This window comes from Mastigoproctus giganteus, chromosome 6 (assembly GCF_048544385.1).
Source record: "Mastigoproctus giganteus isolate SK-2022 chromosome 6, ASM4854438v1, whole genome shotgun sequence".
Classification (NCBI taxonomy): domain Eukaryota; kingdom Metazoa; phylum Arthropoda; class Arachnida; order Uropygi; family Thelyphonidae; genus Mastigoproctus; species Mastigoproctus giganteus.
The window spans coordinates 189,191,696-189,206,717 of record NC_143580.1 but is presented as its reverse complement, the minus strand read 5'-3'; the positions used below and the strand labels follow the sequence as shown (position 1 = coordinate 189,206,717).

The 15,022-nt window shown below is 38.7% G+C and overlaps 1 protein-coding gene across 1 annotated transcript in view; it reads right to left on the bottom strand.

Moving 5' to 3' along the window:
* Window positions 1-15,022, bottom strand: part of Arv1 (ACAT-related protein required for viability 1) — a 494,559-nt gene that overhangs the window by 25,607 nt on the left and 453,930 nt on the right. The window contains exon 6 of the mRNA XM_090376364.1: window positions 1,365-1,519. Within this exon, the coding sequence (XP_090232490.1) occupies window positions 1,365-1,519 (155 nt within the window). The remainder of the gene's footprint in view (window positions 1-1,364; window positions 1,520-15,022) is intronic.

Here is a 15,022-nt window from a genome sequence, read left to right as displayed (position 1 = left end):
AAGCACCATAATAAATGGTCACTGCCCTGCATTCAATGTCAGTTGGAGAAAATTTGTCATGTTAATTAATTTCACTTTTGTTGATTTTATTTTCATTTAAAAAATACTGGATGTATTTTTGCAGAAGTGATACTTAAAAATATCCAGTAATAGAGGCCTTTGCTTCTCACCCCCATCCCTGGGGTGTGCCCCACAGTTTGGAAAAATCTGCCTTATCCTATGCAGGAGCCATATTTAACTACAAAGACACTGCAACTGTCAAAGCAACATCTGGAGTGAACACTGAAAAATAAGAAGAGACTTTTAACATTCAAGAGCATATGAGCCAGCACAAAATCCTGACCTCAATTTGTGAATGGAACACATTGGGAGAGAATCATTGTGCTAAATAACAAACAGTTTTTAAGCTTTTTCTCAAGTAACGTCATTGCAGGCATTCTCCAAGAAGGGGTCCATTCTGGCATCATTTTACTTGCATATTAGTGCAATTCATTACAAACAGTCATGACATCATATCAGGGCAGGCCCCAAAATTTGTGGTACCATGTTCATGAATTACTTGCAGTGTACTGGGGTGCTTTGCAAAACTTTATTATTATTATTATTATGGGGTATTTTTGTAATAGTGATTTATTAATTTTTTATTTTTTCAAATTTTACACTATTCAAATGTTCAAATTTTATAGCTCTTCAAGTGACGATAATGAGGGTAATTAAACATTAAGACAGCAGTAGGCGCATTGATGGAAATGCTGAAAAGATGCAGATGATATTATTATACAGACCACTTGAGTGCAGAGCCCTGTTCGACAGAAGTGGCTGAACCTGCTTGTAGCCAGCGCTGCATCATATTATACAGTGATGATTTGAAGGTACTTATAAAAATAGAGCCAGAGGTGGATGGAGTGAATATCACCAATGCAATTGATCAAAAGTTTGCTGATCTCCAAGAATACCTTATACGCTTCAAGCTTGTCCATCAACCCTGCAAAACTGGTACAGCTGTTTGTTATTTGGTTTTTAGTAGCATTAGCAACTAAGGCCATATTGCTCCGGGAATATGCGGTGGTCATTCCCTTGAACTTTCCGCATCCTCCGTATTTGGTGGTGACGGGCTCAAACCCCGGTCTAATCAAGAAGCGTGTACTACGCACTGCTGTTCCGTCCCACCTGGCTACGGAGGTGTCTACAGCTTGTTTTCTCCTGGAAAAGGGTACCCACCATTTAATATACAGTATATTAATGCACTAGAAATGCCATTTTAAGAATTATTATACTTTATTTTAGATTGTAATCTATAATTTTTGTAACTTTTCAAATATTCATTAATAAACAGCACTTATTAAAAAAAAACGGAATGTTACCTCTGCATGCCTGAATTTCAGATATTAAAATGAATATAGTTATAAGCACATCAGTAACATCATTTTTTGACATTCCCCACAAAACAGCTGGAAGTTCAAATGTTTTTCCATAGCTTGCTATCAAAAGACTCTGAAGCATTTTACATACAGACCACCTTAAAAAAAAAAAAAAAAAAAAAAAAGCATAGCTATAATGCTAAGATACTGGAAGTTATATATTAAAAATTATAACATTTCTGTGATTTTCTTTAGCAATAATACAAATGTTTAAATTTCTTATGAGCATAATTGATATCTGAAATATAACTATATCAGAATATAGTTTTAATTATGTCAAAATATAAAACTAAATAAATCGAGAGCTGAAGAATTTGCATCAAAACTATGGTGACCACATTCACACAGAGGAAAAACAGGACATTTGCCAGAAATTATAGTGAAAAAAAATGAGACAAAATATGTAAGAATTATGCACATTTGATTTAAATGATGAACATTTTGAAATCTCAAATTTACATTTTTAATCGTATATGCAGGTGCTAAACTAGAAAAAAATATTTACTGTTTTCACTGTAAGATAAGGAATTGTTGCAACACACAGCCAAGGAAATATTGGAAATATTCAGTTTTCTAGAAAAATGGAACGTGGTGCATAAATTATAGCAATGTTAAAAAGGAAAATTATTTATTACTATCTATCATAAATAAACTTCAACAGAAATGTAATATAATGACTTCAATTGTATCATATTTAAAAATTATATGAGAAAAAATTAACAGAATTTGACATTTTCTTCAAATTCATACACAACACACAAACCGCAATTTAATGAAAAAAATAAACTTTCAGAAAGATTTAAAAATCTTTCGGAAAGTGAGACATATTTATTAGAACATCATGCCTTCATTATTCCCATATTATCTTTCACTAGTTTGTAGAAGTCATAACATGGCACCATGTAGTTGTATAAAATAAAAATCGGAGGAAAAATTTCCAGCCTGTTTCATTCATCAGTCAGTAAACATGTTCTGTATTTGCACTATGAGCTAGTAATGCAAATAAATAACTGAAAACTTTAAAAAACTCACTCAATCAACGGAAAAAAAAATTCTTGCCATTTCTCAAAACATGATTTTGAGGCCCATTTTGTTTTATCATTTCTTTATTTTTTGGAATACAGAAACTTTTTTAAGGCAGAGAATTGTTGGAAAAGTTCATTTTTGGAAATATCTACTCTCAAGTTTACTAGAAACAGTAATACACTTAGCATCTCCCATACTGGAGATGGAGAGACTGCTTCTACAGGGATGGGATACACTTAAATAGAAAGGGTGCAAGAATACTTGCTGATGCTATCGAGGCAGTGTTAGGTGGGTCGGAAAACTGCTAGCTTGGGAGGGATTCACAGACTAAAAGGTTAAAAGTAGTCGCAGGCAGAGATGAAGGTGATTCTTGCGCAACTTCTATTAGAAAAAGTAGTGACCTGGAGCAAGGGGTGCTGGGGGTTTCAGGGACTGATGGCAGTCATCATGAAACAGATGGTTATATGGGAGGTGTCAGGGTAACTAGGAATAGGTGCATGTATACCAATGCTAGAAGTATAGTAAATAAATTTGATTTTAAAGTGTTTGTCAAGACATCAAAGGCAGATATTGTTGGGATATCAGAGACGTGGTGTCACACTGATATTAGGAATGGAGAATTGGAATTTGGGGAGTACAATGTGTACAGAAAGGATACAGGAAGGAGGGGTCATGCTGTTAATTAAGAAAAACATAAAATCAAAAGAAGTGCATCTAGCTGATATAGATGAACAGTGCACTGTTGAGTCAGTTTGGTGTGACATAAGCACTGTGAAAGCAAAAATAAAAGGAGGAGTGTGTTATAGGCCTAATGACTCGAATGAGTTTTTGTTTTGTTTTGTTATTTGGTTTTTAGGAGCATTAGCAACTAAGGCCATATTGCTCCGGGGATATGCGGTGGTCATTCCCTGACCTTTCCGCATCCTCTGTATTTGGTGGTCACGGGCTCGAACCCAGGTCTAATCAACAAGCATGTGACTATGCACTGCTGCTCCAGCCCGCCTGGCTATGCTCGAATGAGTACAATGAACAATTGCATAGAGAAATAGAGTGGCCTAGTAAATTAAAATGTCTTATAATGGGGGATTTTAACTTCCCAGATGTTGACTGGAACTTGTAGGTTGGTCACCCACTCACTAGTAACACTTTTGTGAATTTATTGGATGATTGTTTTCTACAGCAGCGTGTTCGAGAGGCAACCAGAGAGGGTAATACTCTTGATCTGGTTATTAGCAGTGATCATTCGTGTATTAAGAATTTGCAGATAAAGGAACCACTAGGTGGCAGTGATCACAGTGTACTGATGTGGGATTTACTTAAAGATATAATTACCATCAGGGGCAAAGGAAAGGGTTTTTGCGTCCGTAAAGGTGAATACAGTGGTCTAAGACAGCGTTTAAATTCTGTACAGTGGAATCAACTGACGATGTTACCAACATTAAATTCTAAGTGGGAAGCATTCAAGGAATTAATTGTGGAAGCTACTAAAAGTTTCATACCTATTAAGAAATATTTTTCAAGGTTTAGGCCTAAATGGTTATCAAATGGAGACTCGTGACAGAGAAGAAAAATGCATGGGATCTTCTATCTTATGGATTACCAACTGTTTTTTGTAATTGGTTATCCGGTTTTCTCTCTGATTGCTCACTGAGGGTGATGGTAGATGGCTCTCTGTCTTCTAACTTCTCCACTAATGCTGGTGTCCCCAAAGGTTCAGAGGCGCCTCCGTAGCCATGTGGGCAGGAGCAGCAGTGCGTAGCACATGCTTCTTGATTAGACCGGAGTTCGAGCCCGTGACCGCCAAATACGGAAAGGTCAGGGAATGACCACCGCATATCACCGGAGGAATATGGCCTTAGTTACTAATGCTCCTAAAAAAAAAAAAAAAAAAAATCAAAGGTTCAGTTCTTTCCCCCAATCTTTTCCTCTTCTACATTAATGACCTTCTTCCATTGACTAACAATCCTATCCATAGTTTTGCCGATGATAGCACATTGCATTCCACTTTCCATTTTGAGAAACCTCGCCCTACTCAATCAGCTTCAACTTCTCAAATATCTGCTACCAGTTCCTTAAATGCCGATCTCCAGGTAATTCTCCAGTGGGGCAAAGATAACTCAGTTGATTTCTATCGTTCTAAAACTCAGTCTTGTCTTATAGAAGTGCATCCAGTTGATATAGATGAACAGTGCACTGTTGAGTCAGTTTGGTGTGACATAAGCATTGCGAAAGCAAAAATAAGAGTAGGAGTGTGTTATAGGCCTAATGACTCGAATGAGTACAATGAACAATTGTACAGAGAAATAGAGTGGGCTAGTAAATCGGAATGTCTTATAATGGGGGATTTTAACTTCCCAGATATTGACTGGAACTTGTGGGTTGGTCACTCACACACTAGTCAGACTTTTGTGGATTTATTGGATGATTGTTTTCTGCAGCAGCATGTTCGAGACGCAACAAGAGAAAGTAATACTCTTGATCTGGTTATCAGCAGTGATCATTCGTGTATTAAGAATTTGCAGATAAAGGAACCACTAGGTGGCAGTGATCACAGTGTACTGATGTGGGATTTACTTAAAGATTTAATTACCATCAGGGGTAAAGGAAAGGGTTTTTGCTTCCGTAAAGGCGAGTACAGTGGTCTCCGACAGTTTTTAAATTCTGTACAGTGGGATAAACTGACGATGTTAGCAACAGTAAATTCTAAGTGGGAAGCATTCAAGGAATTAATCATGGAAGCCACTAAAAGTTTCATACCTATTAAGAAATATTGTTCAAGGTTTAGGCCTAAATGGTTATCTACTGAACTAACGAGACTCGTAATAGAGAAGAAAAATGCATGGGATGCATATAAATTATCAAGCGACTCAGAAGTCTATGGCAGATATAAGCTAGTCTGTAATCAGGTGACAAAGGAGGTTAGACAGGCGAAGGCAGATTACGAGAAATCTTTGGCAAAGGATGCTAAGAAAAACAGCAAAGATTGCTTTACTTATATAAACTCTAAAAGGAAAGGGATGAATCTGATTGGTCCACTTGATATTGATGGTTCGACTGTTGATCATCCTGCTCAGAGAGCAAACAAACTGAATGAGTAATTTGCATCTACATTCACACATGAGCAGTTACTAAGGTTTGAAAATGGCAGAAGGTTATTATATTGTAGCAGGGAGCTTAATGATTTTGTAATAACTGAGAGCAAGGCAGAGAGAAATTGTTGAAGTCAAACGTAAGAAAGGCACCTGGAGTGGATGGGATCTAGACACTTATATTAAAGGCGGCGGCAAAGCAACTAAGCAAAGTTTTTTAGTTGCTTTGCCGCCTTTTCAAAGTAGCAGAGTTCCTTGGACGCGAGGAAGGTCCCCACAGACTGGAGATGTGCAAATATCCCCAATTCACAAAGGGGGATCGAAGGGTGACACGAGTAATTACAGACCAGTTAGTTTAACTTCTGTTCCGGGTAAAATAATGGAGTCACTTGTTAAAGATGCATTGCAGGATCATCTAGACAAGACTGCAGCAATAATTCAGACACAGCATGGGTTTGTTAAGGGAAAGTCTTGTCTGACAAATTTGATAGGATATTATGATGTGGTTACAAAGGAACTGGATGCAAAAAATAATTTTGATATCATATATTTGGATTTGAGGATAGCTTTTGACACTGTTGCGCATGGAAGACTATTGTACAAATTGGAGCAGAATGGTAATAAGGGTAAGTTGCTACAATGGATAAAAGGATGGTTAAGTAGGGGAAGACAGAGGGTGGTAATCAATGGACGCTGCTCTTCGTGGACTAATGTTATTAGTGGAGGCCCACAGGGTTCGGTGTTGGGTCCACTGTTGTTTTGTATATTTATCAATGATATTGATGAAGGTATATCAGGCTTAATGTCGAAGTTTGCAGATGATACAAAGGTTGGCAGGGTTGTTAATGACAGAAATGGCAGTGTGCTATTGCAACAGGATCTAGAAAATTTGGGCAGATGGGCTAAGAAGTGGCAACTGAAGTTTAACCTTGACAAATGCAAAGTACTGCATATGGGTGGAAGTAACCCCAGAGAAACATACCAACTGTGTGGTACTACACTTAAGGTGGTAGAAAATGAAAAAGACCTGGGAGTAATTGTGCAGTCAGATATGAAGTTTTCTGAGCAATGGAGACAGGCTGCCAGGGCAGGTCATGGGGTTTTGTCAATGATATATAGGAATTTTGCTAGCAGGGAAAAGGAGGTAATTATCCCTCTGTATAAGGCAATGGTCAGGCCACACCTTGAGTACTGCATACATGTCTGGAGGCCTCATTTTAGGAAGGATGTAGATTTGCTTGGGCATGTACAAAGAACAGCAACAAGATTGGTGAGGGGAATGAAGGGATCCTCTTACCAAGAGAGGCTTAAGTTCTGCAAATTGCAGTGGCTGGAGACTAGGCACCTGCGCGGTGATCTGATTGAGGTATATAAGTCCTTGAATGGGTTGAGCATGCTGAATTCTGATGGGATCCTTCCACTTGTTCAGATTACGAACCTAAGAGGGTATAAATTCAAATTAAGAAAAGACAGATGTAGAATAGATGTGCGGAAATTTGCCTTTAGCCAGAAGGTGGTTAATTGCTGGAACAAACTTCCATCTGTCATTGTGGAAGATAATAGGTTAAATAAATTTAAGGAGGAACTGGACAGGCATTTGGAGAGAATGGTGTGATTTTTTTTTTTTTGGCTGATGCTGCATAAGCTCATACACTTGCATCACATTCCACTACTACTACTACTGGAACTTTTTCTAGCAGTATCCACCCCGATACTTTGTTTTTATTCAATGGCCAGACCAATTTTTTAGGTAATCTATAATTGATTGATAGCAGTGGTGGCACGTGACTCTGATGTTCAGGGGTGCTGCTTCTTAAAGTTACATTAAATTGTCTTGGTTATAAGACACGTAGACATACACTGGTGTTCAAAGAAATTGCATCACCCCTTAAAATTGTAATTGTCATCCGAATAATGTAAGTATATGGCAATATTTCTTACAGATTGCATAGATAAGCTTTACATGTATTAGTATTAGTAATGGCCGCATGGTGCAAGATAGCCTATGGCTTAGGCTACACCAGCCAAAAAAAATCCTGAATATAACAATGATAAAAAAATAAAAAATAAATAAATAATAATTAATAAAAGAAAAGGAAATTAAACCTATCATCCTATGTGCTTCCCTCACCCAAAAGTACTATACAGATGACCTTTGAATTTCCCCAAACTGTCAGCCTCTACCATGTAGGCAACTTATTCCAGTAATTTATAACTCGCTGGCTAAAAAAAACTTCGTGCAGTCTAATCTACACATTTCCCCCCATAACTTGAATTTATGTCCCCTAGTTCTAGTGTCATTTATAATCTTGAAAATTTCGTCCTCATTCATTTTACTGATGCCTCTCAGAGCCTTAAACACCTCAATCAAATCTCCTCTAAGGTGTCTAGTTTCCAAACTCTGCAACCCACATATTCAAAGTCGTTCTTCATAAGGACGCCCTTTTGCCGATCTCACCAGGCAAGTTACCCATCTTTGCACCCTTTCATGAGTGCTCGATATCTTTCTTTAGGTGCGTTCTCCATATTTGAATACAGTATTCCAAGTGTGGTCTAACAAAAGCCTTGTATAATGGGATTATCACGTCCCTATCTATACTTGCAAAAGTTCGATAGATCATCGATAGGACACAATGGGCCATCCTTGCAACCTGTTTACAATGCACAGAGAATGTCATGTCTGACCGCATTGCAACACCCAAGTCCCTTTCCTCCAGTACTGGGTTTAGTTGAACTCCACCAAGTGAATAAGTTATTTTGGGATTATTGTTTCCCAGGTGTAATACCTTACACTTTGTTGGATTAAAGCATAGCTGCCATTTTTCTTACCGTTCCTGAAGTCTATCTAGTTCTCTCTGAAGAAGCTCAGCTTGACAGTGATCATTAACTACTCTACCAATTTTAACATCATCTGCAAATTTAGACATCACGCCCTCTATCCCTTCATCAATGTCGTTTATGAAAATTAAAAACAACAGTGGTCCTAATACTGATCCTTGGGGAACCCCACTTCTTACATCAATATCTTCAAAAAGGCCTCTAAGGTTGGGAGAGTACATATCCAGAATTTAAAACAAATACAGCAACCGTTTAATTATAATGGTTCAATACTAGAAACTAAAATGTACCAGACGATACTACACTGTAGAATGATATATGCAAAAGACTGATTTACAAAATAAATATACGATGAAACTTTAATATACAATAAAATATAAACAAATAAAATATTTAAAATACAATAAAGATAAAAGCGATAAAACATTGACTGAAGCTTTCGGAGGCTTCCGCCTCCTTTCTCAACAACAATGATGTTTAAGCAACACATCCTTAAGTAACAGGCTCAGAGCACACGTGGTTGACCAGGCGCATGCTCAATATTTCTTCCATACGATCCAGAACCGGAAGCGGCTCGGAAGCGTGGAAATATAAAACGCTCGTCTTTTGCCAGGACCACAGCTTCTAGTAGGGGGTGAAATCGAACACCCTTGTCCCTATTCATACTATTGTTCTCAGACGAGCCTATCCACAAACTCTCTAGCCACTTACGGTCCCAGAACCTATGCGCCTGGTCAAGGATGACAGCATTCACCGGGGAGACCTGATGATGTTTCTCCCAATAATGCTCAGCAATGGCGGACTTATTGAACTCTGCGGTCTGTATAGTTCGCATGTGCTCCCCCAGACGGTCTTTTAGTCGCCGTCCTGTCTCCCCCACAGTCCGGGCATTCGATCTCATATACGACCCCATTACTAGAATCCCCAGAAATGGGGTCTTTGACCTGTGACAACACTGTGTGCAACTTCCGACCCGGAAGCTGCACACAGCGTGTCTGAAAGTCACGTAGCATTCTTGAAACTCGATCTGACAAGCCCGGAGAGTAGGGAATATAAATGATTAGGCTCCACGGCTCTATTATATTTATCAATGACCCTCTGGGGGTAACTGCATTTCATAAGATCCGCCATAACTCGCCCAATTTCTTTCTCTCTCTCCTCAGAGGTGCTACAATGCGTCCTAACCCTACCCAAAAGTGCCCTGGCCACGCTGTTTTTATGATGGGCAGTCTGTGCTGACCTATAGTGGGTGTACTGGCTCCTACACATAGGCTTCCTAAACACTGTAGTACTAAGCCTGGAGCCTTCTCTACTCACCATTAGGTCCAGGAATGGGAGGGAACCATTCACTTCCACCTCTGAGGTGAAGTGTATAAAAGGAGAAATCATTGAGAAAGCCAACTACATCCTCTTCTCTCCCCTTTTTGCACCAAAGTGAACGTGTCATCCACGTATCTCTCCCACTTGCGCATAGGGAACTCCAAACTTGTAAAAACCCTATTTTCTAACTCTTCCACTGCCAGGTTTGCGACAATGGTGCTAACAGGAGAACCCATAACTGTGCCGTGAACCTGTTTGTACATCACTCCTTTATACAGCAAAGTCATACTCAAAAGACATAATTCTACGCCACAGCATATATCCTCTACACTTAGGTGCGATCTAGTACTTAGGGTATCATCTCTTTGCAGTGCCACCTTTACACATTCCACCCCATGGGCTATAGGTATACAAGTAAATAATGACACCACATCTAGCGACACCATTATTTCATTCTCCCCTACATTTTGACTTTTAACGAAGTTCACAAAATCCACGCTGTCTTTAACAACAAACATGGACCGTCCCACTATAGGAGAAATCAGCTGCGCCAGGAATTTTGACAAAGCATAGGTAGGGCTCTCAACAAAAGGAACAATGGGTCGTAACGGGACCCCCACCTTATGTGTTTTCGGCAGCCCATAAAACCTGGGCAGCTGACACCCCGTTGCATACATAGACCAGAACTTTTCTTTAGAAATCTTACCCGTTTTTAACCAGAGCTGTAAAATCTTATTAACATGTTGTTCTAAACCGGCTAGAGGATTTCTCCGGATGACCTTGTATGTATTATCATCCTGTAATAAATCTAGTGCTTTTTTATGATAATCATCACTATTCAATACTACTGTAGATCTACCCTTATCTGCTGGCAGAACCACAATATCTTCATCCTGCTTAAGTTCATTTAACGCTTTCATTTGATTACGGGTGAGATTAGGGGTAGCCTTTCTGGCCTGACATATGATGGCTGAGGCTTTTACCCGGATATGATTAGCAATGGATTCTGGCTAACGTAAGATCACTCATCAGGGAAGACATGATATTAGGGCTGGAAAAGGAATTAGAAAAGGTGAATTGGAATATCATCGGTTTGGCTGAAACAAGAAGAAGAAATGAATCACTTATAAGTTTATCAAGTGGAAATCTGCTGTACACCAATGGAAACAGTGAAAGGAGTGAAGGTGGAGTTGGGTCCCTGGTCCATAAAGATTTTAAAAACAACATTTTGGAATTCAAAAGTACATCACCAAGGGTCTCAAGACTAATATGCAAGATTTCTAAGAGGTACAAGCTAAAGATTATAATGATTTATGCACCAATATCGAGCCATGATGATGAAGAGGTTGAAAAAATGTACACCAAAATTGAGTCTTCTAGATGAGCAGAAAACCCACTACACTATTATTATGGGGGACTCCAATGCTAAGGTTGGAAAAAGACAAAACAGCGCAGAAAGGGGAACTATAGGAAATTTTGGAATTGGTGAAAGAAATGAAAGAGGTGAAAGACTTGTGAAATTTGCAGAGTCTCAAGGACTGTCAGTAATGAACACTTTTTTCAAGAAAAGGGTGAACAGAAAGTGGACATGGAAGAGTCCAAATGGATTAACTACTAATGAAATCGACTTCATCCTCACTAACAGAAGATATATTGTGAATGATGTTACCATCCTGATTAAGGTAAACGTTGGAAGTGATCACAGAATGGTAAGATGTACACTTGATATAGATGTAGGAAAGGAAAAAACTGACTCGAGTAAATAATACAAAGGTCTTTGAGATAACAGAAGAGGAGAAAAAGCAGTACGTACTGGAACTTAAGAACAAGTTTGAGCTTCTGCAGACTGCTCAGGACCAAGATATCGACGAGGAATATTACAACTTTCTGAAAGTGATAAAGCCCAAGAAACCTATAGGGAAAAAGAAATCCAAAGAAGAAAAAATTAGTCAAGAAACACTTGTCATGATGAACTGAAGATGACAAATCAAAAGCAAGAAAAACACTGACAGGGAGAAAATTGAGTATACTGAGTTATACAAAGCCATTAGAAAGAGACTCAGAGAGGACATAAGAAGATTTAACACAAGAAAAGTAGAACAAGCATAAAGGGAAAACAAAGGATTTAAATCAGCAGCCATGAGCAGTAATACAGAAAGACAAATGATATTGAAACTGAAGAATAGCGATGGTGTACTTATAAACAGCAGAGAAGGCATAATTCAAATAGCAGAAGACTACTATAGAGAATTATACAAGGAGCGAGGGAATGATGCCAGCAGTGGGGAAGATGGATTGCAAAGTAGCAACACATACGACATACCCGATATTCTTCCTGATGAGGTAGAACATGCATTGAAGAAAATGAAGAATCAGAAAGCCCCGGGGGAAGATGAAGTTACTGTAGAGTTGTTAAAATTGGGAGGAAGAGACATAACACAAAAACTGGCAAGACTCTTCACAAAGTGCATTCGAAAAGGTGTGATGCCTAAGCAGTGGAATAATGCAATCATAGTTTTGCTGCACAAGAAAGGAGATAAATCAAAAATTGGAAATTATAGACCAATTAGCTTGTTATCCCACATCTACAAATTGTGAAATTGGAATTGGATTAAAAAGAATACTTGATGAGAATCAACTGAAAGAGCAAGCTGGCTTTAGGACAGGATAGTAGTAGTAGCAGTGGCATGTGATGCAAGAAAGCAAGTGATGAGCTTATGCAGCATCACCCAAAAAAAAAAAAAAAAAAATCACACCATTCCCTCCAAATGCCTGTCCAGTAACTCCTTAAATTTATTTAACCCGTCAAGTTCCACGACAGATGGAAGTTTGTTCCAGCAATTAACCACCCTCTGGCTAAAGGCAAATTTCCGCACATCTATTCTACATCTGTCTTTTCTTAATTTAAATTTATGCCCCCTTAGGTTCGTAATCTGAACAAGTGAAAGGATCCCATCAGAATTCAGCGTGCCCAACCCATTCAAGGCCTTATATACCTCAATCAGATCACCGCACAGGTGCCTAGTCTCCAGCCACTGCAATTTGCAGAACTTAAGCCTCTCTTGGTAAGAGGATCTGTTCATTCCACTCACCAATCTTGTTGCCCTTCTCTGTGCACGCTCAAGTAAATCTACATCCTTCCTTAAATGAGGCCTCCAGACTTGTACGCAGTACTGAAGGTGTGGCCTGACCATTGCCTTATACAGAGGGACAATCACCTGCTTTTCCCTGCTAGCAAAATTCCTATATATCATTGACAAAACCCCCTTAACCTGCCCTGGCAGCCTGTCTCCATTGCTCAGAAAACTTCATATCTGACTGCACAATTACTCCCAGGTCTTTTTCATTTTCTACCACCTTAAGTGTAGTACCACACAGTTGGTATATTTCTCTGGGGTTACTTCTACCCATATGGAGTACCTTGCATTTGTCGAGGTTAAATTTCAGTTGCCACTTGTCAGCCCATCTGCCCAAATTATCTAGATCCTGTTGCAGTAGCACACTGCCATTTCTGTCATTAACAACCCTGCCAACCTTTGTATCATCTGCAAACTTCGACATTAAGCCTGATATACCTTCATCAATATCATTGATAAATATACAAAACAACAGTGGACCCAACACCGAACCCTGTGGGCCGCCACTAATAACATTAGTCCACAAAGAGCAGTACCCATTGGTTACTGCTTCTCCCACTTAACCATCCTTTTATCCACTGTAGCAACTTACCCTTAACACCATTCTTTTCCAATTTGTACAATAGTCTTCCATGCGCAACAGTGTCAAAAGCTTTCCTGAAATCCAAATATATGATATCAAAATTATTTTTTGCATCCAGTTCCTTTGTTACCACATCATAATATCTTATCAAATTTGTCAGACAAGACTTTCCCTTAACAAACCCATGCTGTGTCTGAATTATTGCTGCAGTCTTGTCTAGATGATCCTGCAATGCATCTTTAACCAGTGACTCGATTATTTTACCCGGAACAGAAGTTAAACTAACTGGTCTGAATTACTCGTGTCACCCTTCGATTCCCCTTTGTGAATTGGGGATACATTTGCACATCTCCAGTCCATCCATGGGGACCTCCCCCGAATCCAAGGATGCTCATAAATATGGCTAAGGGTTTGCTCAGTTGCTTTGCCGCCTTCTTTAATATAACTGGATATATCCCATCCACCCCAGGTGCTTTTCTTATGTTTAACTTCAACAAGTTTTCCTCAACTTTGCTTTCAGTTATTACAAAATCATTAAGTATCCTGCTACAATTTGATAACCTTCTGCCATTTTCAGATTGTCAACTTTTTTTTTTTTTTTTTTTTTAGGAGCATTAGCAACTAAGGCCATATTGCTCCGTGAATATGCAGTGGTCATTCCTTTGACCTTTCCGCATCCTCCGTATTTGGTGGTGATGGGCTCAAACCCATTCTCAACTATGGATCACCTTCACGTAATATCACAGCTAATGGAGAAAGCAAATGAAAAAGAACACCATTATGCCTGGCATTTGTGGATTATGGAAAGGCATTTGACTCCATACAGTATAAGGCAATGTTTCGGGCACTGGAAAAACAAGACATAGATACCCCATATATTATGATTTTGAAGAAAATATATGAGAGTGCTACCTCCTTTATTAGACTAGAAAGACAGTAGGAAATTTAAAATTGAGAAAGGAGTTCGACAAGGAGACACAATATCTCTGAAGCTGTTTACTGCTGCCCTTGAGGAAGCTTTCAGAAGATTAGACTGGTCGCAGAAAGGAGTCAATGTGAACGGAGAGTACCTAAACCATTTACGATTTGCAGATGACATTGTGGTCATAAGCCACGATCCCAAAGAATTAGAGGAAAATCTTAGTCAGTTATGCTCATTTAGTAAGGATTTTGTACTAAAGATGAATATGGCTAAAACAAAAGTAATTATGAACAAGCATGCTACAGAAAGGGGAAATAATAATTGAAGGAGCAGTAATTGAAAAGGTGGAGTCATATACTTATCTGGGACAAGTTATTAGCTGTAATAATGATAAATGGCTTGAAGTCAAGAGAAGAATAAATTTTGGATGGATAGCATTCAGGAAATATAGTCACATACGGAAGAGCAATATCCCAATTTCTGAAATGTAAAATAATGAACCAATGTACACCATAACTTATGGAAGTGAAACTTGGGCACTCACCAAAAGAATGGAAGAGAAGCTGAGAACTAAACAGCGAAGAATGGACCGAATTATATTGGGAATCAGACTGTTAGATAAGAAGAGAAACACATGGATTAGGCAGCAAACTCAAGTAAAGTAGATTCTTATCAAAACTAAAGAA